We start from the raw sequence: 23305 nt of genomic DNA on the forward strand, positions 1-23305 counted from the left end.
CCCCTTGGTCTGGGTCAGTGCGTGGTGAGTGTTGAATGGCCTGTTGCCAAATGCTAGTTTAATAAATTCTGTAGGGAACAGTCATTCTGCTTGCTCCCGATTTAATTTTTTGTTCTCTTTACAAATCTTTAAGCAAGTGGGCGGATGAAAAGGCAAAGACCGTGGCTGCTGTTCATAGATAACAGCTGAGCACGGGGTGTACCTCAAGTGCTGGAATACCAAATGCTGGAAGAGATAGATGAACCTATTGTGGAATATGTGGAGAACCACCTCACGTTACATAGGGTGAACAAGTGTGTTAGGTAGATAATGACGCAGGGAATGTGTGGTCAACGTGCCTCTGTTGTCTGCTTCCAGTGAAGGCAAGTGCCACACTTTATCATGGTGGGTGCCAGTCACTTCACCTCCCTGTGTCTGTTTCTTTCTGTGTACAATGTGGATGACTAATTCCCTACTACCCCCCACTTAGTCCCAAAGGCCCAGCTACTCAAGGACAGTTGGGAGTCCAGCTCCCTCATTTCAGTCAGCACCTAAATACTTTTGAACTCCTACTGAAATCAATGGGCATTTAGGCTCCTACCTACCTCGGAGGAATGGGGCCAAAGTTACCAGCATTTCACGCTAAGGCAGGCCTCCCTCGCTTTCCTTGCTGGAAACTGATACGCGGGACCCCGGAAGGAGTGTGAAATGGAGCTACGCGTGGGAAAACGTAGGTGCGTGCGTGGTTGTGCAGGAAAGTGTGTGTGAGGGGTTGTCGGTGTCTAAAGCATAATGAAATCTTTGTGCGTAACGCGCCCAGCTACCCCTCGGTTGTTCACTTCACTTGCAGTGGTCTCCTGCAGCAGGGGTGAGCCCCGCAACAGGCCAGCCCCCCGCCCCCGCTGTATTAGTGGGCCGGGTCCCAGACCCGGGATCTGACGCTTGTCCTTTCCCGCCGGGGAAGTGGGTCCGATTCCGGAGGGGACCCCAGCCCGGCCCCCGCCAGTTGAGGGGGGGAGTGCCCAGTGTGGGGGGAGCGCCCATTGGGGCTCTTTGCCCTGCACTGGGGTCTGCGGAGGGAAGGGGCTGCGATCTGCCCCAGGCAGGACAATGATGTCATGCCAGCATGATGTCATCGTGCAGCCACAATATGACGTCATAGCCCCGCCCTCCCAGGCGGGGATGGGACCGCCCCACGCTCAGTGACTCCCCGAGGGCGGGGCAGGTACCCCGGCTCTCTTGCAAAGCATTCTGGGAGCAGTGGAGCAGGCTGCCCGGAAATAGAATTTTGACCCCCTCCCCCAGGGAGGGGCCGGAAGCGGGTGGCCCCGCGGTGCATCCTGGGAGCTGTAGTCCGCTCGCCGTCCCGTCGGTCCCTGCGCGCTCCCCACCCCCGACCCTCCAAGATGGCGGACAGGCGGCGGCAGCGGGCCTCCCAGGACAGTGAGGACGAGTCCGACTCGGCCGCCTCCGACAGCGTCGACTCCCCGGCCGGCGCGGCCCGCTCCGGCTCCCCCGCCTCGCCCCCGAGACCGGCCCGGAGCGCCGCCGGGACCCTGCCGGCCGGGGGCCGGGGCCGCGGGGCCGAGAGCGCGGCCGGGGCCGCCAAGAGCCCGCAGGAGTCCGAGTGTGTGAGTGAGGGGGCCGGGGGGGCAGGGCCTGGGGCGGGGCCCGGTGAGGGGGCTGGGGCGATTCCGGGGGGGGTATTTCGGGGGGGGAGGTTGGGGCGGTTCCGGGGGGGGGGCCCGGTGAGCGTACGGGGGGGGCTGAGGCGGTTCGGGGCTGGGGCGGTGAGCTTCCGGGGGGGGGGCTGGGGCGGTTCCGGGGTGGGCCTGGTGAGCGTATGGGGGGGGGCTGAGGCGGTTCGGGGCTGGGGCGGTGAGCTTCCGGGGGGGGTGCCCGGTGAACTTCCGGGGGGGGGCTGGGGCGGTTCCGGGGGGGGCCCGGTGAGCGTATGGGGGGGGGCGGTTCCGGGGGGGGGCCGGTGAGCGTATGGGGGGGGGCTGGGGCGGTTCCGGGGGGGGGCTGGGGCGGTTCGGGGGGGGGGGGCCGGTGAGCGTATGGGGGGGGGCTGGGGCGGTTCCGGGGGGGGGGCCGGTGAGCGTATGGGGGGGGGGCTGGGGCGGTTCCGGGGGGGGGCCGGTGAGCGTATGGGGGGGGGCTGGGGCGGTTCCGGGGGGGGGCCGGTGAGCGTATGGGGGGGGCTGGGGCGGTTCCGGGGGGGGCCCGGTGAGCGTCCGGGGGGGGCCCGGTGAGCGTCCGCGGGGGGGGGGGGCTGGGGCGGTTCCGGCAGGGGGCCCCCGGTGAGCGTCGGGGGGGGGGGGGCTGGGGCGGTTCCGGCAGGGGGGGCACGGTTCCGGCAGGGGGTCCCCGGTGAGCGTCCGGGGGGGGGGGGCTGGGGCGGTTCCGGCGGGGGGGCGCGGTTCCGGCAGGGGGCCCCCAGTGAGCGTCCGGGGGGGGGGCTGGGGCGGTTCCGGCAGGGAGCGTCCGGTGAGCGTCCGGGGGGGGGCTGGGGCGGGTCCGGGGGGGCCCCCGTGAGCGTCCGGGGGGGGCTGGGGCGGTTCCGGGGGGGGTGTCCCCGAGAATGTGATTGAGGCTGGGGCAGGCCATTGGGCTCAAAATGAGCCGGGGCTGCCTGGAGGGGACTGGCCCTGTTCAGCATCTGGGGGGGGGTTCTGAGTGGCTGGGGGGTGCTCGTCACCTCCGTGGATTGTGAGCTTGTTTCCCTATTGCCAGGGTGTCGCCCATCCGGGCTGGGGACAGGTCTCTTCCCTTGGTGTGTTGAGGCTTGGGTCAGGGGGAGCCAGTGTCCTCTCCCGCTTGGTTCGGGGGGCAGGCGGGGACTTGCTTGTGGAACAAATGGGGCTGACTGAGTCCCACGGGGCAGGTCCGTAAGGAGAGGTGACTGGGGCAAGCATGTGGTGTGAGCGGGTAGCCTGCCTCCTGGCCCTTTTCTTAAAACCGAAGGCAGTTCAAGGGAAGGATGCGAAATACCACCTGGGGCATTTGCAGCCTAAACATAACACCAGCATGGCTTGACCCTGAAAGAGAAACTCATGGTGCTGAAGTGAAATGCTTTGCTGTGGAGCTCAGCAAGGAAGGGTAGATGTCTTTACATTCTGTTGTTTCTGATCATCCGAGATGGTGGTAGTGCTGTGGGGAAGACAGCTTTGTTTTTAAAGTGATACTGAACTTGACAGTATCCTTGTCAAATGGGTGTTTTTTTAATAACTTCCACTTTCAGTTTAAAGTAATCATTCGCAACAAGAAATGTGTGAATAGACAACAAGCTTATGGGCCCAGCATCCTAAAAATCTTGCTAAATTTCCCTCATTCAGAATAGTAGGGCTGAAGTATTTAGAGAGGAATTGATTAGAAACCCTGGATTCCATCTCCTAACTCTTCCCCTTATCAAACTGATCTTTGCTGCACAGTAAGATTTAACTTTGTTAGTCTGTGTTCAAAGATCTTATTTCCAACACACACCCCTGCTGTCCTTCCTTCGTGCACATGCTACAGAAATGATTTAAACCCTTGATCCAAACAGGCAAAGTAACAATTAAGGGGCAGAATAGTAAACAGTGATCCTCCTTTCACATCCTCATACATTAGAGTAGGGCTGGAACCACTATTGGATTGAAAAATTATGTATCAGTAATCCTTTTTCATTCCAGGACCACATCTTTCCGCATCTCTTTCCACTGCAGCAATAAAGATTGTACAGACACTGTTGCTCAGGTGATTTAGTTCAGGTGGTCTGGGACTGGACTTTTAGATTAATAACTCCATCTGTTGGTCCACAACCCTTTCTCATGAAATTTTACAGCTAGTTAGCAAAGCTTAACGTGATTATCAAGACTGACAGGTCAGCTGATAAGTGTATTGTTTGACCCCAAATAAGACTTCAGAGAAATGTAAAACAAACGGGACTCTTGAAATGGATTCAGTCAGGTAAAATGGTGTTGAGTGAAATTGTGTTAAAATTTAATCTTGTGTTTTCGTAGCTTGTCAGCCATATGGATACCACTGTGTTTACAACTCTCAGTGACTGTATACATCTCAGCTGAAAACACTCTTTCTGCCTTGGCTGTATGCCTTTGGTGGACTTAACAATTCTCTCTCTGGTTTCATGTTTCTGACATGCTCACGGAATTTCTTGTTTGCGTTTGTCATTGTCTTTTCCTCATCAGGAGGCCAGTAGTATAACTCTTGGGGGTTGTATTTGTTCTGTCTTCCTCTTTTTCAGTAGATTTTTGTGAACTCTTTTAGGATATTGCTCTGCCCACCTGTCCAATCTAATTGTTCTTCCTATGCAGTTTATAGACTGGTATTATAGTATCTTGTCATTCCATCAGACCTATTTTGCCACTTTCCTATTCTGTTTTCGGGCATGTTCATTGTTCACCTGTTTTTGCTTTTAGGCTTCTCATTAATATATAGACAGTTTATTTTTGATCATGAACCTATTTTATTAAATTCCTTGGTCTGATACTCTGCTACTTTTCTGGAATTTACCTCTGTGATCTGATCTCCTCTTCCAGTTCAGTCTTAATTTCCGCCCTATTCTTTACTGGACACAGCGTAACATTTATATTTCTGACCTCGTTAGCAGATGTGTGTCTGAGCTGAGTGCTCCGCCGCCCATGTAGGCTGGGGGAAAGCCACTAATTTAAATAATCCCCCAATAACCTTCTGAGCCAGCTGTCCGGTTCCAGTTTTATTAAGGGAGCCCATCATTTCTTTGTAGGCTGCCTCTTCCTCAAAAGATCCATAGTGATTAAAGATTTCAGATTTCAGAGTAACAGCCGTGTTAGTCTGTATTCGCAAAAAGAAAAGGAGGACTTGTGGCACCTTAGAGACTAACAAATTTATTTGAGCATAAGCTTTGGTGAGCTACAGCTCACTTCATTGGATGCATGCAGTGGAAAATACAGTGGGGAGATTTATATACAAAGAGAACATGAAACAATGGGTTACCATACACACTGTAACCACAGTGATCGCTTAAGGTGAGCTATTACCAGCAGGGGAGGGAGGGGGGGAGGGAACCTTTTGTAGTGATAATCAAGGTGGGCCATTTCCAGCAGTTGACAAGAACTTCGGAGGAACAGTGGGGAGTGCCGGGGGGGGGGGGGGAAATAAACAAGGGGAAATAGTTTTACTTTGTGTAATGACCCATCCGCTCCCAGTCTTTATTCAAGCCTAAATTAATTGTATCCAGTTTGCAAATTAATTCCAATTCAGCAGTCTCTCGTTGGAGTCTGTTTTTGAAGTTTTTTTGTTGAAGAATTGCAACTTTTAGGTCTGTAATCGAGTGACCAAAGAGATTGAAGTGTTCTCCGACTGGTTTTTGAATTCTTGATGTCTGATTTGTGTCCATTTATTCTTTTACGTAGAGACTGTCCAGTTTGGCCAATGTACATGGCAGAGGGGCATTGCTGGCACATGATGGCATCTATCACGTTGGTAGATGTGCAAGTGAATGAGCCTCTGATAGTGTGGCTGATGTGATTAGGCCCTATGATGGTGTTCCCTGAATAGATATGTGGACAAAGTTGGCAACGGGCTTTGTTGCAACCTATCCTGAAGGACGACCCATCACTCTCACAGATCTTGGGAGACAGGCCAGTCCTTGCTAACAGACGGCCCCCAAACCTGAAGCAAATACTCACCAGCAACCACACACTACACAACAAAACCACTAACCCAGGAACCTATCCTTGCAACAAAGCCCGTTGGCAACTGTGTCCACATATCTGTTCAGGGGACACCATCATAGGGCCTAATCACATCAGCCACACTATCAGAGGCTCGTTCACCTGCATATCTACCAATGTGATAGATGCCATCATGTGCCAGCAATGCCCCTCTGCCATGTACATTGGCCAGACTGGACAGTCTCTACGTAAAAGAATAAATGAACACAAATCAGACATCAAGAATTCAAAAACCAGTTGGAGAACACTTCAATCTCTGTGGTCACTCGATTACAGACCTAAAAGTTGCAACTCTTCAACAAAAAAACTTCAAAAACAGACTCCAAGGAGAGACTGCTGAATTGGAATTAATTTGCAAACTGGATACAATTAATTTAGGCTTGAATAAAGGCTGGGAGCGGATGGGTCATTACATAAAGTAAAACTATTTCCCCTTGTTTATTCCCCCCGCACCCTCACTGTTCCTCAGGCATTCTTGTCAACTGCTAGAAATGGCCCACCTTGATTATCACTACAGAAGGTCTCTTCGCCCCCCTGCCCCCCCACTCTCCTGCTGGTAATAGCTCACCTTAAGTGATCACTGTCCTTACAATGGGTGTATAACACCCATTTTTTCATGTTGTGTGTATATAAATCTCCTCACTGTATTTTCCACTGAATGCATCCAATGAAGTGAGCTGTAGCTCACGAAAGCTTATGCTCAAATAAATTTGTTAGTCTCTAAGGTGCCACAAGTCCTCCTTTTCTTTTTAGTAATATGTCTGTGTGTGTCTGTCTCTCTCTCTCAATAGGAAAGTGAAGATGGCATCGAAGGAGATGGTGAGTAATAAGTATCTTTGGTCTGTCCTGCTGGGAGGGAGAAGTGAGATGCCTATTCTGAGGCCACTTTGAAAGGCCAGTTGTCTGTCTGCTTCCCCCGGTACAGTCTGAGTGCCTGTTCTGTTTGTTTCTTCTGAAGCATGTAGCGCTGCGCTAGATGGAGCATTGGTCCAGCATTGGTTATGCTGTTCAGCTGGGAGATTGAGGGCCAGTTTAATATTAATGCTTAGCATGTCTGTGGTTTGAATGCTTTGTGTGTCTGTACACTGGACTGTTGATGAGTTATGCGCTAAGTGTTACAATTCAAAACTAATTCATGTTTGGAGAAAACACCATTATTGCGGCATTTATGCCAAACTTCTCTTTTCTCTTCTCTAGCTGTTCTCTCGGATTATGAAAGTGCAGAAGACTCCGAGGTGAGTGTATTCTTTATATTGACACCTAGAGTAGTCTTCAGAGCTTTTTTTTCGTGCATCATCTTAGCACAGAAACCAGCTCATATGCCTTGCTGGGTCCTACTGACCCTGGCTGGAGAGTTTCCCTTTGTCTCAAGAAATGGGATGACAGGCAAGGTTTTGCATCCAGCCCATGTGGTACTTGAGGCTGGCTGCGTTGCATAAATTGTCAAAGTTAGAAATGGAAAATCCCACTGAGTGATATCAAGTCTGTCCCTCTGGCCAGTGCAGTACTGTAGTATATTATCTTAGTAGAGGATACCAAGGGCAATGGTGGTCAGCCCTGGCCATTTTTAAATCCAGGTGGTGTGTTTTTCTAAATGCTCTGCTCTAGGAATTATTTGGGGGTGGGTCTCTGACCTTTGCTGATCAAGCGTTCAGGTCTCAATGGTCCCTTCTGGCCCTGGAATCTGTGAATCTAGCGCTTTGTCTAGCCTGCCTTAAACTGACTGGGTCTCTGGTCCAAGAGCTGCCTTGCCAACAAACAGTACTAGTAGACTTAAAACTAAGGCCTGGCTCCTCTGTGAAAGCAAATGGTACAGATCAGGGGACAGACTTTAAAATGGCAGCAGGAGGTAAAGGAAAGGGGGATTAGAGCTCTTGCTATATCTTGATTAACTGTAACTCAGACATAAATATTGAACTTGAAAAGCTTATTCTTTGGCTGAAAGAGTAATACAGAGGCTGAGCTGTGTCCAGTAATGTGGCCTGACCATTCACTTCTCACAAAAGAGAACACTTCTTGTCAGTAATTCCCTCTGTTTGTGTCCCTGAGGACAGCCGGTTTGTTCAGTAAGGCAGCCATGACAGCAAACTGGCCTAGTGCCCCATGGACGCTTTGTGTATGACAGTAGGACTAGGAGGTTGAAGGATGTTTTGGGAAGTTTGCTAGTGGCCATGACCACCTGCCAGCTGTTCTAGGGTCAAAACACTTCTCCCCTGAGGTGTATGGAGTGCTGCATAGCTCAGTGAAACTTTCTGGGGAAAAAGAGCTCTCAAAACGATCAGTGGGGGGGCAGAGAAAGGGGCGGGGAGGAAGCTTGCTTAAAAGTATACAGCTGGGCATGCCATTGCTTCAGTGTATCATTCCCTGCAGTGAATGCTCGGGGGCTGCTGCAGGCTCCAAAGCCAGGTAAGAATGTGTGGGGGGAAGTGGGCTCTGAAATCATGAGTTCTTCCCCTCTCTCCATAGTGTGCCCTTTCCGACTCGCTCAGGATAATATTTTTTCTGCAGAGGCCTGTGTTCAAACTGCAGCTAAATCTCTGGAAAATACAGATATTGGGGCTCTAGGGACCCAATAACCATAGCTCCAGAGCAACTGAACTAACCCCCCCTACACCCCATGACTGTAATGTACTGGCCCTGCTATGTGAGTTAAGTACAGCTCTCTTCTCCCGCTGTACCTAAATATAATGCAAAATCTGTGTTTCTGAACGTAAATAAAAGGAGCAGCAATTCACATGTGAAAACGCAGCATTTAAAGGGAAACTAGAGCAGTCGTCGTGTTAATCGTGCAAAGACTATTTTTAGTGTGGATTCCAGTCAGAGCAAGGCTTGCAGTCTCCCGGAGAGTGAAACGAGGTCAGACTCTTGCTAGCAGAGTGCTTGGAGTCAGCCAACCATGCAGTTCCAGGGAGTTCAGAAACCCAGCAGTGGCTGGGTCCAGTACTTCAGTGGGGGAAAGGAGAGCTGGTCCATGTGAGCAGCAGAGCCTGATGGCATGAGCCGCCCCCCCCCCCCCCCCCCCCCCCCGGTAGTGTCTCTCACGGCGCTGTACAAATGGCTCTGGGGTGTAGAGATCAGAGGCTCTGCTTGCACTGTGATTTTTCTTCAACATTTACTCTGAATTCTTCTAGACTGTTGGTGGCCTAGGATTGCTCTGTGGTATTTGTGGAGAAAGGAATCAGTCTGGTCTTCCCTTCCTCTGTGTTAAACGGTTGGCCCTCTTTAGCACCGGAAGGAGGTACTGGATAGGGGGCTGGCTGGAGCTGTGGAGATCTAGGCACATAGTCTATAACTCACTGGGGAATCTGCTGCTAACATCACATCATCTTGTCTCAGCAACTGGATGTTTGTTTTCAGGCTGAGGAAGGGGAGTACAGTGAGGAGGAAAGCTCAAAGGTGGAGCTGAAGCAGGAGAGTAACAATGCCAGTGAATCCACAGGAAAAGCAGAGAAAGGGGAAGAGAAACCTGACCCGAAAGGTGCTGTGACTGGCGAGAGACAAAGCGGGGATGGGCAGGTAGATATCTAATGTGTGCTGTGGGATCCCGGGGTTGAGGCTGGCTGTACGTAGAAGGGCTGCTGCAGTGTAATGAGTTCTCTGATTTTGATAGGAGAGCACTGAACCAGCTGAGAATAAAGTTGGGAAAAAGGTCCCCAAGCACTTGGATGATGATGAGGATCGGAAGAACCCTGCTTACATACCCCGCAAAGGGCTCTTCTTTGAACATGATCTCCGAGGACAGGCCCAGGAGGAGGAAGTCAGGTAGGTAAAACTCATGAAACTTCCCTGGCTAAAGAGAGGTTGAGTCCTGAGCCAGCACCTAAAACATCACTGCTCTTGGCTTCCGTGTTAAATACTTTGCAGACTGGGAGATTTTCGACGACTTGTGAGAAGTGGCCACGTGGTGGCCCAGTTGTCCAGTGGTAGTGTTCTGCCAGGCCTGGCTTTGGTTCCACATGCTCCTAAGGCAGCAGCGACTGGTAATGCGACCAAAGCCCGCACTGAGCCTCCTGCTCCTGAACTGTGACCCTTTTGCTGATGTAAAGGGGTGCTAGTGGCGGGTTCCCAAGGAAATCCTGTCTACCTCCCCAAGCCGGCACGGCAGCGACTCTCTGAGTCCTGAAAGTCTGCAAATGGAGTTGGAGAAAGGGAGGTGTTCCACAGTCTCCCATGCACACCCCTTCCGAGAAATAAGCAGACTTTGTTTGCATTCTGTACTGTCTGGAACGTCCGTGCCCATTCCACCCACATATCCTTGGCTTTGCAAAGACCTGTTGGGTCTCTCCATATCCCTGCTCCAGGCCGAAGGGTCGCCAGCGAAAGCTATGGAAAGACGAGGGCCGCTGGGAACATGACAAATTCCGGGAAGATGAGCAAGCCCCCAAAAGCAGGCAGGAGCTGATTGCGCTCTACGGCTATGACATCAGGTCAGCTCACAATCCCGATGACATCAAGCCGAGGAGGATGCGCAAACCACGGTGAGTTGCCAAGGCCTTAGGGAGTGCAATCAGAAGGCCCCTCATGTACTGGGGAGAAAGATCAGCCTTCTTGCAGCCACCAAGATGTTAAGCATCAAACTGAGAAGGACTTGCAGGCGGGGGTTGGGCAAAGAACTAATGGGTGCATGATGTTCTGCTGTATCCGCATCAGATTGAGACTCAGGTTCCTGGCCTATCCGGGCGTCTGGGTGCTGCTTCTCAGGGAGAGGAATGCCTTGGAATTGTGGGGATTCTGGTATTACTAAGGAGCGGAAGCTTCAGGCTCTGGGGGAAGCCAGCTCAAGGATGGGCAGGTAGAATAGGTTGCCTTGGTGTATTGTCTTTGGGAAAGGATCTTAAGGGGTAATTGCAGCCCTGGTGCTCATAAATACCTCCCAGTGGTGCAACTCAGGGGTTTGTTTCTGATCCTTTGCGTTTCCTCCCCCACCCCTTAAGGTTTGGGAGCCCTCCGCAGCGAGAGCCAAACTGGGCCAACGAGAGGCAAAACAAGCCGCCAAGACACCAGGACTCTGATAGTGCTCCGCTGCCGACACGAACCTTCATCAGCCGGCACTCCGCAGGCATGGGTAGGATGCCCCCAGCCAGAAATGTTCCAAGGGTGGGTGGCTACAAAGAGAACCGTCCAAGCTACCGAGCTGTGGAAGCAAACAGCCAGCACCTCTCTCGAACAGGTGAGCAGGCTAAACATGAGAGCAGTTACCGAGCGAGGCGTGTTGAACAAGCCCCGGAGAGAGACCCCTCTCCTGAAGCGGAGAGTGCGCATGTTCACAGCAGTCCTGCCAAGAAGGAAGAGATCATTTTGGAAAGCCAGACCCCAAGTACAGACTCTGTACAGCCGCCACCAGATAGACCCATCGAAAAGAAATCCTACTCCCGGGCCAGGAGGACCAGGAATAAAGCTGGCGATGCAGGAAAGCTGGCAGATGAAGTTCCGCCTCCAGAAGGATTGACACCTGTGCCTCCGAAACCAGTGCAGGTCGTGACGCCCCCTCCGCCTGCGAAGGCCGGTAGTTGGGAGACACCAGTAGAATCCAGCATGGATGGACTCGAGCAAGACATGACTCAGTTGAATCTAACCGAGCAGTCCTGGACCCAAGGACAGCCTCCGTTCATACCGCCTCGGGAACTTCGGGGTAAGTGCCATGGGCCATTGGGTTTTCATTGGCTTTCCCCACTGAATGCAGCACAACTGCTGTGGCTATAATGGTCTGACAGTTAATCGGAGCTTGAGGAATAGCTTAATTGTCAACGCATAAGTGCCAGAGCACCTAGCTTGCTGGAATTGCGGGCTTTGATCTCAGGGGTAGGTACGTTGAGTTCCATGTGATTTACTCTTGGTTGGAGTAGAACGCTTTAAATCAGATCCTCTCTGCTTTCCATGGATATGGGTCCCAAGGCCCTTTGCAGAGGAATAAGAATTTACATTGTTGTATTTGACAAGCATTCCCCAACACTCCTTGCTGTTAGGCGGGTTGCTGGCTCTCCTCAATCTCAAAAGCTGCATGTCACTGGTGCCTGTCTGCAGACATCAGTTGGTTTGCTGCTGATACTAAGTTGCTCAGTTTAATAACAGAAGGATTGTGAAACTGCACATAGACTGAAAGACAGACTGGACGGCATGATGCGGGAAGGATTAATGCACGTAAACACATGTAAACTTCTTGTAGGAGCTGAAGGGCTCTAAATGTGGAGCATCTTTTGAGAGGAACTAGGGAAAGACTTATGGGTCCTTTAGGATATCTGCCCAGTAAAAAGCAGCTGTTATCAATGGGATGGTTGAGTGGATTGAGCAAACAACGTGTGGAATGTTGAACAATAATGACACTCTCCTTGGGAGTACTATGTTCCGGTATTAGCTGCCTCCCCGTAGATAGGAGTAGAGATTGATATGGTCCCAAAAAAGTGTTTAGAGAGAGCTGGCGAAGGCTCATGTAATGGCAAGAGATTCCCAACCCAACCCTCCAAAAAGAGGGGTTATTTAGCCTGGAATTCATAGGAAATAAGTGGAGTAATTTGGGGCTGGGGAGAGTATGATAAGAACTGATCATTCCCTCTCTTGCCATGTCTCATGTTGTGAGAACAAGGGGATACTCGATGAAACCGAAGGGCGGTGCGTCTGGGACAAACAGAAGGAATTTTCCTCCTTTTGTGTACAACGTTCCGTAATTAGCTACGTGTAGCCTGGTACCGCAGACTAAATGGACCAATGGTCTGATTGGGAATGGGAAATCCTCCGTTCTTGTGCACTGAGCTGGGGTGCTAGGCAGTTTCTCCTGCTTCCTGGAGTGGAATCTGGCAGGATTGAAGCAAGGGCACTCATGGCTTGGCTACCCAGGAAAGTTAGACCAATGTAAGCTAAGGTGGGACTTTAAATTGGATACAGTCAAACCTGCATAAGTCATTCTGTGGACACTCTTATGCTGATGAAGGGTGGCCTTTTTTGGGGGAAGGGCTTTAAGCTAAACCAAAAAAATCCATTTGCACTGGAATAAGTGTCCAGTGTCCATATGAGGTTTTATCGCAGTATAATTGTACCAGTACAACTGGTATTACTCCTACCACATGATCAATGAGACTTGTATGTATCTGGATAATTCCTTTCTTTTTAAGGCCACTTTAGTTCTGAATAAAGAGCATCCACACCAGGGTTTAATGTGGTTTAACTACTCCACTTTCATTCACACCTTGAATTCGGATTAACTTTCCTGAGCATCCCCTTGTAGCAAGCCTTTCCTGCCGCCTCCCATCTCCTGGAGGCGATGGAAGGAGTTAGTTTTTAGGAGGAATTTGGGTTGGTGAACAGGTTTTGGGGAGGCATTCCACACACAAACATATATTAACAATGTAACAGGTACCTGTGCATGCCTGATAATTGCCTTGCTCACTCGCACTGCGTTGGAAGTAGCTCTGATCAGTTTCTGACTGTCACAGGGTGACCGGCCCCAGAAAATGAAGCAGATCCAGCTGCCCTATGCCAGACTAGTTGCTCCCAGTTTGGCCAGTTAAGATTTCAGAACAGCATAAGGGGCTATGAAGGATCTGGGAGAATCTGAGAGGGAGCCCGCAAGTAATTCGGGGCACACTGGTTCAGTCAGGAAAAGCAGCCGGTGAGAGTGGGCAGAGCCTGGGGGACTGGAGGTAATAGTAGGGGCTAGAGCCAAGCGGGGCTGAAGGCAGGAAGAGCAGCAGAGAGAGTTGCCTATGAATGTCTAAGCCAGAGAGCTGAAACTGGGGGCTGACAGCAGAGGGGCCAGGGGCGTGAGGGATGCTCCCTTGGCGAGGCTGATCTCCAGCAGAGAGGCAGTGGGGGTTCCTGCTGGGAGGAGCAGGTTTGTACTCCAGCTGGGGTGGCTGTCCTGGCAGAGGGACAGAGGAGGACTGACACGGAGTCCGGGGGTGGTGGAAGATGCTGGAATGTGTTGTGGAATGGCCGAGAGGATGTGATTTTTAAGGACTGCCTGCAGTGGGGGTGATAAATGGATTATTGGAACTTGGGATTTGGACAATTTACACTCTAGTTTTCATAATAAAACGGCTGCAAGGAAGGGCATTATTGAAGCAAGAGAGGCAGAAGTTGGAGTCCTTGGGTTACCTGACAGGGGAAACTGAGGCAGACGCACTTGTGGCATGGCCTGCCACATGAGGGCACTTGGGGTGGGGGTGGGGGTTAAACCTATGACACAGAGATTGAGATTTTACATGTAGTCAGAGTTCAAGGCCAGAAGGGACCTCCCAGTCTTCTAGTCTGACCTCCTGTCACAGGCCACCTACACCACCGCAGCCGCAGGCTAACCCCAGCCAGCAAGAATGAGATCGAAGTATCCCAGCCCTCAGGAGACTAGATTATTATGTGCCATAGACAGAGAATAGGGGGACTGAGGCCCCTGCAGTGGCTGGGAAATGAGACACCCCCAGATAATCCTGGCAAGTGACCTGCACGCTGCAGAGGAAGGTGAAAATCCCCCTGTCACTGCCCATCTGACCTGGGGGAAATTCCTTCCCAGCGCCACACATGGCGGTCAGTTAGAGCATGGGAGCAAGAACCAGCCAACCAAGTGCCTGAGAGAGAGTTCGGTGCCACCTCTGAGCCCTGGCCCACCCCGGCCAGTGCCCATCTTCAGAACAAACTCCAAATACATTCCCTTCCTTGACCCCTGTGTGTGGCCGGCTGGACCCCTGAAGCCTGAGCTTTTGGGAACATGAGATGTAAAGAGGAAGTGAGCCCCATGGCTGCTGAGCCCTGCCCCCCACCATCACAAGCAACCCTGTCATCCCATCACGCTCCTAAATTTGTCCAGCTGTCCCCACAACTCCTGTTGTGGTGTGTGACCTGCTGCTGCTTGAATTTGAAAACGGCTGATTAGAAACCCATGATAAGGGCTGTCTTGCTTCGTGAGTTTCAACTGGAGCTATAGGGCTCCACAAAGATGCTTGTTTATGATCTAGACACAATCCTGGCCCCAGACTCTCCCAATAGGGTGAGAGCTTTGATCTGAGAGTAGGAGTTGAAGCCAAGATGTGTTTAGGAAGAAGCTAGCAGACTTGGTCTGTGTTTCTTGTATAATTTATCCAGGATATTCCATTTCAGGATTCTCCTCTTCATATATACTTTGTACAGCCACAGAGCCAATCGCGCAATGGTAAAATAATTGTAGAGTTCCTTTGTACTCAGTACTGAAATGTATAAAACCTTAACTTCTCTAATACCTGCTGTAGTTTTAAGGACTTTATCATCATCAAAGCTCCTTATGATATATACATTTTCACTGAAGTTTGCAAGGCATATGTTGTTGTTCTTACTGCAGTAACTCCTCTAAAACAGTGACATTTTCTGTGCTGCATTTCATATAAGTGGGCAGATGACTTCTAGCAACGCCTCTGATGCATAAGATCACTTACTATTGAAGACGAGTGTAAGACTTAGTAACCAGTGTGTCTCTTTTCCTAGGTATTCCTAATCATATGCACATGGGAGCTGGACCACCACCTCCGTTTAACAGGATGGAGGAAATGGTAAAGCTGGGAATCTTGTATGGAGTGTAACTTTTCTTTTTAGTAATTTTAAGTCAAAGTGTTGATTTGGTTCTGTGCTTTAATGGTTTGAACCTGGCTGTGGCACACCAGCATTTCTCCTTTCCTTGTGTAGACGCGTTTACCGTTTTGTTTTTTTAAGCTGAATGTAGATTTCCAGGTAGGTTGGGTGGGTAATGCTGGATAGAGCAGTGACAAATTCCTCTTTGTAACTCTCTGTGGCTCACAGAAGCCTTTGAACTCTTTCAGGGAGTACAGGGGGGCCGTGCAAAACGTTACTCATCCCAGCGTCAGCGGCCACCAGTTCCAGAGCCTGCTCCCCCCATGCACATCAGCATCATGGAAGGGCACTATTATGATCCACGTGAGTGACCTCTGCAGCTCCAGTTCCTCTTCACTCAGTTCTTTAGCACACTCAGAAATGAGCTTTCAGTGGGGGGGATGGGTGGGGTTCCTGGCTACTTAAGAAGCTGCTCCATCAGTGGGAAGGGATATGTGGTGTTTTCGTACAGACATAAAACCAAGTTAATTATTGGGAGCTTTTCATGAGTACTTGAAGAGATCCTTCCTCTTGAATGGGACATGGTCAACTAGTTATAGATCCAATATAGAGATGGTTACAATTTCAAAGCTTAATATGAAATGGTTTCCTGAAATCTTTCTTAAAGTCCATGACAAGAGTTTTCTGGATTTAATCTCTGCCCTAGTTTGTAAAGCACCTACCGACATTACCTTCATCATTGTGTGGTCATCTGCAGCTTTGGAAACTCAGCCATTGTTCTAGATCATGAGAAGTGGAAATTGAAACATGGTAGAAATCATTTCATTGGCATTTTATGAGGGAGAGATTGGGGAGTAAATGAGATGTTGAAAATCAGTCTAGAAGTTCAAAGCATTAAAGGAGGAAGCTACGTAAGTGGTGTGTGTTCCATTACAGATAGGAGATAGCTGGGAGCTCTCCCTCTGTTGGGATCCTATTGGGCATGTGATCCCATTGCTGGATGGCATATGCAGTTGGCAGTGTTTCTAATACAACAGCTCTCAAATGCTGTGGCTCTCTTTGACTTCTGTAATCAACGTGACTCTCATTACAGCAGAATAAGCTAAATAACTTTTGTTTCCTCGCAAACCGTTTTCTCTTGCAGTACAATTCCAGGGACCAATCTACACACATAGCGAGAATCCTGCCCCGTTGCCACCTCAGGGTATGATTGTACAGCCAGAAATGCACCTCCCACATCCAGGTGAGCCACCGTCTCTCACCTCCCTGCCCTCACCAGCAAACTTGCTAACCTTGCATTTGAGAAAGGTCCTGTCTGAGCACAGGCCTGGGAATCAAGAACTCCTGAGTTGTAATCCAACTCTGATGTAGACTCCCTCTGGCCTGGGCCCAGGCATTTAACTTCTGATTCCCCATCTGTAAAATGGGGCATATTCACGTACCAGCTCATGGCTAAACCAGTGGGCATCTGCATTGCATTTTGAAAATGGAAAGCGCAATGTGAACGTTGCTGATCTGTTTAAGTCTAAAATCAAAGGCCCTTCAATTTCATAGCCATTTACGGTAGCATCTCTGAATATTAAGATGAAGGTTGACAAAGGCGTGTATCCATTTCTTAAGCATTAGATCATAGAGTATCAGGGTTGGAAGGGACCTTGAAGTCATCTAGTCCAACCCCCTGCTCAAAGCAGGACCAATCCCCAATTTTTGCCCCGATCCCTAAATGGCCCCCTCAAGGATTGAACTCACAACTCTGGGTTTAGCAGGCCAATGCTCAAACCACTGAGCTATCCCTCCCCCATGCTCTCTCCCATGGTGCTGCCATGAATAAGTGATGTGATCTTTGTTAAATGTCATATATGTCCATGTAAATATGTTTTGTTAACTGCTGCATCTCCTTTGCTTATGGGCAGTGCAGGTCCAAGACCTCTTGAGGGTGTCTTGGAAACTTCTGGGTAAAACATTGCTGGTTTTGTGCAGAATAGTTGGCTAAGTCTCATCCCCGTTTTAACGGAAAGCTTGAAGCAGCCCATCCCCCTCCTCCTCCTGGATGGGAAATGCTTCGCTGCTTCTCTGACCCAGCAGCAATTAGATGTGAAGGATCCCAGAAATCAGGGAGACAGCAGGTCTCTTCGACGTGCCCAAAGGCTAATGCGGGATTGTTTCCCCCATAGTAAGTAACTTACTGGTACACTGTCCAGTCCGTTTTAATATGATCCATATGTTAGGAGACTCACCACTTTCTTGGGAAAGTGGAGGCCGCTGTCAGCGTTCTGCTATTTGTGTGTGAACTTTCCTGTCTTTAAACAGTGCAGGAGTTAGTCTGTCATGATCGCGAGCCAAGCAGTCTTTCACAAAGTGCTCTTGTTCTATAAGCGCCCTCCTTATTAAGATAGCGAAGGTCAGAGCAAGGCTAACCCAGAGATGCTAATTCACTTTGGCAACCAAACAATCCCAGCCTTCTCCGAGGATGCGTTGGTTTCAGAGATGACATTCCATATGGATTTATTTTGTTTCACTTCCTAGGTTTACATCCACACCAGACACCAGCACCTTTGGCTAACCCTGGCTTATATCCTCCACCAGTCTCCATGCCTCCTGGGCAACCGCCCCCACAGCAGCTGCTCGCACCCACCTATTTCTCCCCTCCCGGAGTCATGAATTTTGGGAATCCCAGTTACCCCTATCCCCCAGGAGCACTTCCACCTCCACCACCTCCCCATCTGTATCCCAGCACACAGGTGAGCTGGCTACAGCACGCTTCGGTTGTTTTGAGCAGCAGTTTTTTAAGCATGGAGCTATGGAATCCTATCCTGGTTGGGTCCATATGTTGTAAGGCCTTTGAGACAGCCTGGGGTAGCAGCTGGTCTCCCTGCATGTGGGGTTGCTCCCTAGAGGAGGCAACACACTAGGTTATTAAAGCAGACTTTAAGACTAAATCTTAGTAAAGAGCATGAATGAGGAAAACATCTTGCTTCCTACGCAATTTGGGGAAGAGAAGGAGCCTGATCTGACCTCCCTGGTTCACCCACACTGGGACCGCAATTTGAATTTTAGTCGTAAACTCCCTGATGGCATGTGGTGGTTGTATCATTTGGGCCAAGAATTTAAATTCTCTACCAGGGCAAGAGAACCAGGAAATTGAAGCTGCCTAGAAGTACATTAACTAGATGGGTCTGTTCATGGTCCAAGCTAAGCCAGGCACAGAGAATTACAGGATTCTCTGTTAGAGCCTACTTCCTTTTGCTTGTTAAACCAAGACAGCAGGCTGGACACGGTCTGGTGTTTGTGATCTCAGCAATGTGGTAGCCCAAAGGCCACTTTTGGGCCAGGAAAAACCTCTGTGGCGTCACAGTTCCAAAGGTTTGGGAAAGGTTCTTGTGTGAATTGCTGGAAGCCAGATGGGGGCTTTCTCTTAACTGCCAGGCCTGTGCGTCCACTGGCTCAAGTCCTGTAGCCATATAGTGTTTGTCTCGAGGTCTTGACTTTCTGGGGGCATGTGAGCTTTTCCAGGGCATCCTGCTAATGATGGGAGTTGTGGCAGGTCAGAACCTCCTATCGCTGAGGCTGTCTTGCAAATGGCACACGGGTGACACTCAGTGGCAAGACAAAAGAGGTGCAGTTTCTTAACCTGCGTAAACGGTGTTGACCTTTCCCTTCTCTGCTGGCCTAGCTGAAGAGAGAAAGTTTGATCTGGAGTAAGCACAGGACCCCAGGGCTCCTGGACATGGTCTGGGTATGATGGGGAATTATCAGCTACCTTGAGCACAGACCAGTTGTTGTTTTAAAGTGGAAACATTATATGACCTATGGAAAAACCATGCAGGGCATAATGACCCCATCTGACCTTACCATCTAGGAATCCAACCAGCTTAGCTGTAGACTGACCCAGTCAGACAACTAACCCTGGCAGCAAGGCCTCTGCCAGTGATCCCGGACTGCCTGGGCAAGCTGTCTGGAGTGGAGTGTGCTCCTCTAGCTCACTCCTTTTTCAGGTGTTTGCAGACAAAGCTTGACAACTGCATTCCGCAGCGCACCGTGAACCCTAACCGGCTGCGCTCCCAGGGCAGCTCTGCTCCCTTCTGGCTTTAGAGAGTGCGGTTTTTAAAGCTGTTTTACCCTCTAAAGAAAGCCAGGCCGAAGCCTGCGGATGCTTGGGCAGCTGCACCCCGCGTCCTATCCCGTGTCAGGAAGAACTGACCCTTTCCGTTCTTTGCGGGATGCAGGCCCAGGCCCAGGTGTATGGAGGGGTCACCTACTACAACACTGTCCAGCAGCAAGTACAGCCGAAACCTTCTCCTCCACGAAGAACATCCCAGCCCGTGACTATCAAGCCGCCGCCTCCCGAGGTACTGACCCCTCTGCCGTGCGCTGCTGTGGGAGACCCTGTGGGAGCCGTTTTCCCAGTGGCCTGCAATGTCTCTCTCTCCCCCCCTCCCTCTCCTCCCTCAAGAAATGTGTTGTTTTCAAGAAAATCTTCAACTGTCTAACCTTTTGACGTGTCCCAAACTCCAGCTTCTCGTTGCAGGTTGTAAGCAGGGCTCCAGTTAATTTGAGTTTCTAAATACTTTAAATCTAAACCCACGTACAAAGTAAGTCCCAAGTTGACTCTTGGTTTCCTTTTTGTTTAGAGAAAAAGATACTTAAAATCCAGTTCTCACTTAGGAAATTTTGATTTCTTGAGAAAAATAAATGCTGACCCCTTGACCGTGTAGAGGCTTAAGGGGCAGGTTTAAAGTCTGTACAGAGACGATGAGAATCAGTTCTCTGCTGAGTACCATTTACCCTCTCCAGCGCTACGCACTTGTGTGTGTTTTGGTATCCTTGTAAATGTCGTCCAGTGCACCGTAAGAGTTTAGTGAGCCTCAGTCACAGCGTGTGCAGAATCACAGGGTCTCTTTCCCTGCGTCAGGAGAAGAGGCAGAGGCCTGGGATCGATTCCTGGCTCTGCCACAACTCACTATGTGACCTTGGGCCTTAGTTTCTCCCATCCATAAAATGGGAAGAATGTGCACCTTTGTTCAGTGCTTTGAGATCCTCTGATAACAGGTGCTTCCGAGATGCCTGGCTTTAACCAGTAACAGTGAGGAAATCTCGGGTCCCAACTCCTCACTGGCCTATTTAACTTAACCACTGTGCAGACAGAGTTTGCCTTGAAGCGAGATCCTGGAGGTTGAATCTGGTGGCGCAGCCGAGACAAAGGGCGGTGGGAGGATGATGGCTGCTTTCTAGTGCCCTGGTGTGGGGAACATTTGGCCCACCTAGGTGATAGAAGTGACCCTGTGCTGAGAGCTTGTGAATGGTGTGGAGAGCGTGCTAACCTTGTGGCTTGCATCCTCCCCTCTAGGACAGCACAAGTGAAAAATCGAAGGAAAGGAGCAATACGTAGGGACACCCACCTCAGAAGTTCCAGCCCCGGAATCGGCACCGCCAGCAAGCAGGAAGCTCTGACTCAAGAGACGTCCCCTTCGCCGTGCTTAGGTGAGGCCAGCGGGCCCCCACCTGCAGCGCCCTGCCGCATCAGTATTGTGCCCAGGGCCGGGCACTCTTCCCTCTTAGGTGTTTAGTGGGGCTCTCCTGCAGACCGCCTCTCTCCCCGCTGCCCCCATTCACTGGGTCATGGAGGGCGTTGAAATACTGAACACAAGGGTCGCTCCTTAGTTACAAGTTCTTGTGATTCCCCTTCCCCTGTTATTAAATGTTTGACCTTTTCCCATCGTAGCATATTGAATGAAGCTGGCTTGGTTCTGTCCTGGTTTTTTGTTTTAAAAATGAACTGGCCCTTTCTGTTAAGCTGGCTATAGGAATCTCTGTTGGTCAGATAGCCAGGAATGTAACCACCTCCCCAAGGAAAAATCTGATGTTACTTTGTTTCTTCAACTCTGAAATTAGCAAGTTTATTTCTGACATTGTTTAAGCTTAGATGTCTGGGAGAGGGCCGCTGAGTGTTAGCAGTCTGACAGGAACACGCTGGCCGTTGTCACCACTTAATTTAGAAGCTCCTCCTCTTTCTTTCTGGAGCGAGCCCTGCTGGTAACTGTGTTGTGGGAAGTTTCTGTTGTCCAAGTGTGTGCAAACTCTCAACCTGAAACAGACTGGAAGCAGCATGCGCCGAGGCAGGGCAAAGTCCAGTCTCGGCTGCCCCACCAGTGCACGCTGCATCCAGCAAAGGCAGAGTTCCTGCTGCCTTGGGACTCTCCACTAAATGGGACCCAAAGAGGAGCATGCAGCTTTCCAGGCATGCCCTTGGCTTTCTGAAGAGCTGTCCTCTTGCTTGCAGGCTGCTTTTCCTTCAGCCTTGTTCTTGGGCAAACCGGCTCGGCAGGATAAGCCTGTGTACAATTTGTACCCAGCACTTGGGTGTTGCTTCTGTGTAAATGGAAGGTGATGCAACCAGCCTTAACAGATCCACTTCCAAGGACGGGGGCTGCTCGGTCTGATCCCCAGGGAGGAACACTTGCTGTGCACATACCATAAATGGGTTCCTCTCCCATTAGCTCTGAAATAGCCTTGATCCCTGTTTTAGGAGTCCGAAGCCTGGCCCTGCAGCACTGTGGTTGATGGAGCAGCCTGGCTTGCCCATGCTGCAGCGATCTGCGGTCGCGTCTCTGCAGCATAGATCCTGCAGGGACCGCTGCACCGCTCCCAGCTACACTCAAACTTGGCTTTGGCCTCTCAGCTGTTTGCAAATTGCGTTAGGGGAACTTGGCACAAAGGTTGCTAATTCAGCCCTGGACACGTTGGGGCAGCGCGCATCTGAGTCCTTCAGCGAGTTACTATAAAGCAAGCGGTGTCTTGGCCTGTGAATTCCCAGCCACGGGGAGAGGGAGGAAGAGCCCCCACCTGCCTGTTTCGGGTTGAGAGCGTTTCACGCAGATGTGGCTTTCGAATGGAAGTACTTTTTTGTTGGTGTTTGTAATTTAACAACCTTTTGTACTTAGTTGAAATTAACTCAAATGGCATTTTAAAACAAATCCTTTACATTTTAAATGTAAACTGTTTCTCTGCCTTACGGCTGAAATGTATCATTTAACATATCGGTCGCGGGACTGATGTTCTAGTCCTAACAACACTGTGATGGCTTTTTTGTTTTGTTTTTGTTCCTGTTCTTTTGGAGTGCGCACTTGTAACCAACATTGTAATGACTTGGTGGAGATGACATTACATCTTAGAAAGTAACTGATGCTCTGGGTCTGTTTTTCGTGCTGCAGGGTGGTCTCGGCAATAGCTTGCCACGAGACCTGGTATTGAGCTATCATCTGGAAGGGCGGATGTCCCCTCTGCCATACAACTTCAGAAATGCTTGGAAAACAAGGGTATTAGAACCACCCTGATTTCCGCCTCTCCAAGCTTCTAGCACTGTTGGAAAACCAAATCCCTTTCTTACCACTTGGTGAAGCTCCCCACATGCTCCTCTCCGTGCTGACTAAGTGCCATTTTTAATCATGCAGTCACTGCCCTCTCCCTTCCGAAGTTGAGCCCTCGTCCCCTCAGCTCCCTGCGTGAACGATCAGCAGAACAAAGTGCAGCTTCCCGCCGTGGTTTGGGTGTTACATCCAGGGGGCTACAAAACAAGACTCTTCAGAGTGCGGCGGAACTGCGGCTGCCTGGGTGGCGCTGAGCACGCAGCTTGCACAGCGCTCGGCAGGAGTGTGACGACCCTGCATCCAGCGCCGTGCTTCCGCAGAGCACTGCAGGGCTGTCTGCGTCTGGCACGCCGGTGGGGCCGGGCTTCCGCTGGTGTCTGGGATAGGTTGTGAAAGAATCCGTACCACGGAGGCAGCTTGCCCTGGGCTGTTCGGTTGGGCCCACGTGAGAGGCACTGCGGTTCCCTTTGGGCTCAGCGTAGGAGGAGTGGGTGAGATGCTGGAGGTGGGCAGAGCTGAGAGAGGCAGATGGGGTGGGCAGCTCTTAAACCTCTTTGTGGAATATATTAATGGGTCTGGTGCAGAGGTTCCCAAACGCTGCTCTGTGGGGAGCAACTGGGTCACATGGCCTGGGCTCTCCTTTTCCATGGCGGCGATTGCTGGAGCTCTAGTGGAACAATCTGCAGGCCAGGGCGGGCTGGGGCAGGGCAG

The 23305-nt window shown here is 50.7% G+C and overlaps 1 protein-coding gene across 10 annotated transcripts; it reads left to right on the top strand.

The window, feature by feature from the left end:
* The first annotated feature begins 1355 nt into the window (after positions 1 to 1355).
* CASC3 (CASC3 exon junction complex subunit) lies at positions 1356 to 22406 on the top strand. Of its 10 annotated transcripts, none has more exons than XM_037886779.2 (14): positions 1357 to 1610; positions 6488 to 6515; positions 6894 to 6931; positions 9054 to 9212; positions 9307 to 9458; positions 9998 to 10174; positions 10631 to 11328; positions 15144 to 15208; positions 15476 to 15590; positions 16372 to 16470; positions 17754 to 17968; positions 19454 to 19576; positions 19743 to 19819; positions 20575 to 20714. In XM_037886779.2, the coding sequence occupies exons 1-13, from the start codon at positions 1386 to 1388 to the stop codon at positions 19776 to 19778; spliced, it is 2130 nt and encodes a 709-aa protein (XP_037742707.1). In that variant the 5' UTR covers positions 1357 to 1385; the 3' UTR covers positions 19779 to 19819; positions 20575 to 20714. The 10 variants fall into 10 exon arrangements, 9 of the variants coding, with proteins under 9 accessions (XP_043392933.1, XP_043392934.1, XP_043392932.1 ...); XM_037886780.2 differs by having other exon boundaries at positions 19756 to 19819; XM_043536998.1 differs by having other exon boundaries at positions 1356 to 1610; positions 19460 to 19576; positions 19743 to 22406.
* Positions 22407 to 23305: the final 899 nt, after the last annotated feature.

Source organism: Chelonia mydas, chromosome 27 (genome assembly GCF_015237465.2).
Source record: "Chelonia mydas isolate rCheMyd1 chromosome 27, rCheMyd1.pri.v2, whole genome shotgun sequence".
Lineage (NCBI taxonomy): Eukaryota > Metazoa > Chordata > Testudines > Cheloniidae > Chelonia > Chelonia mydas.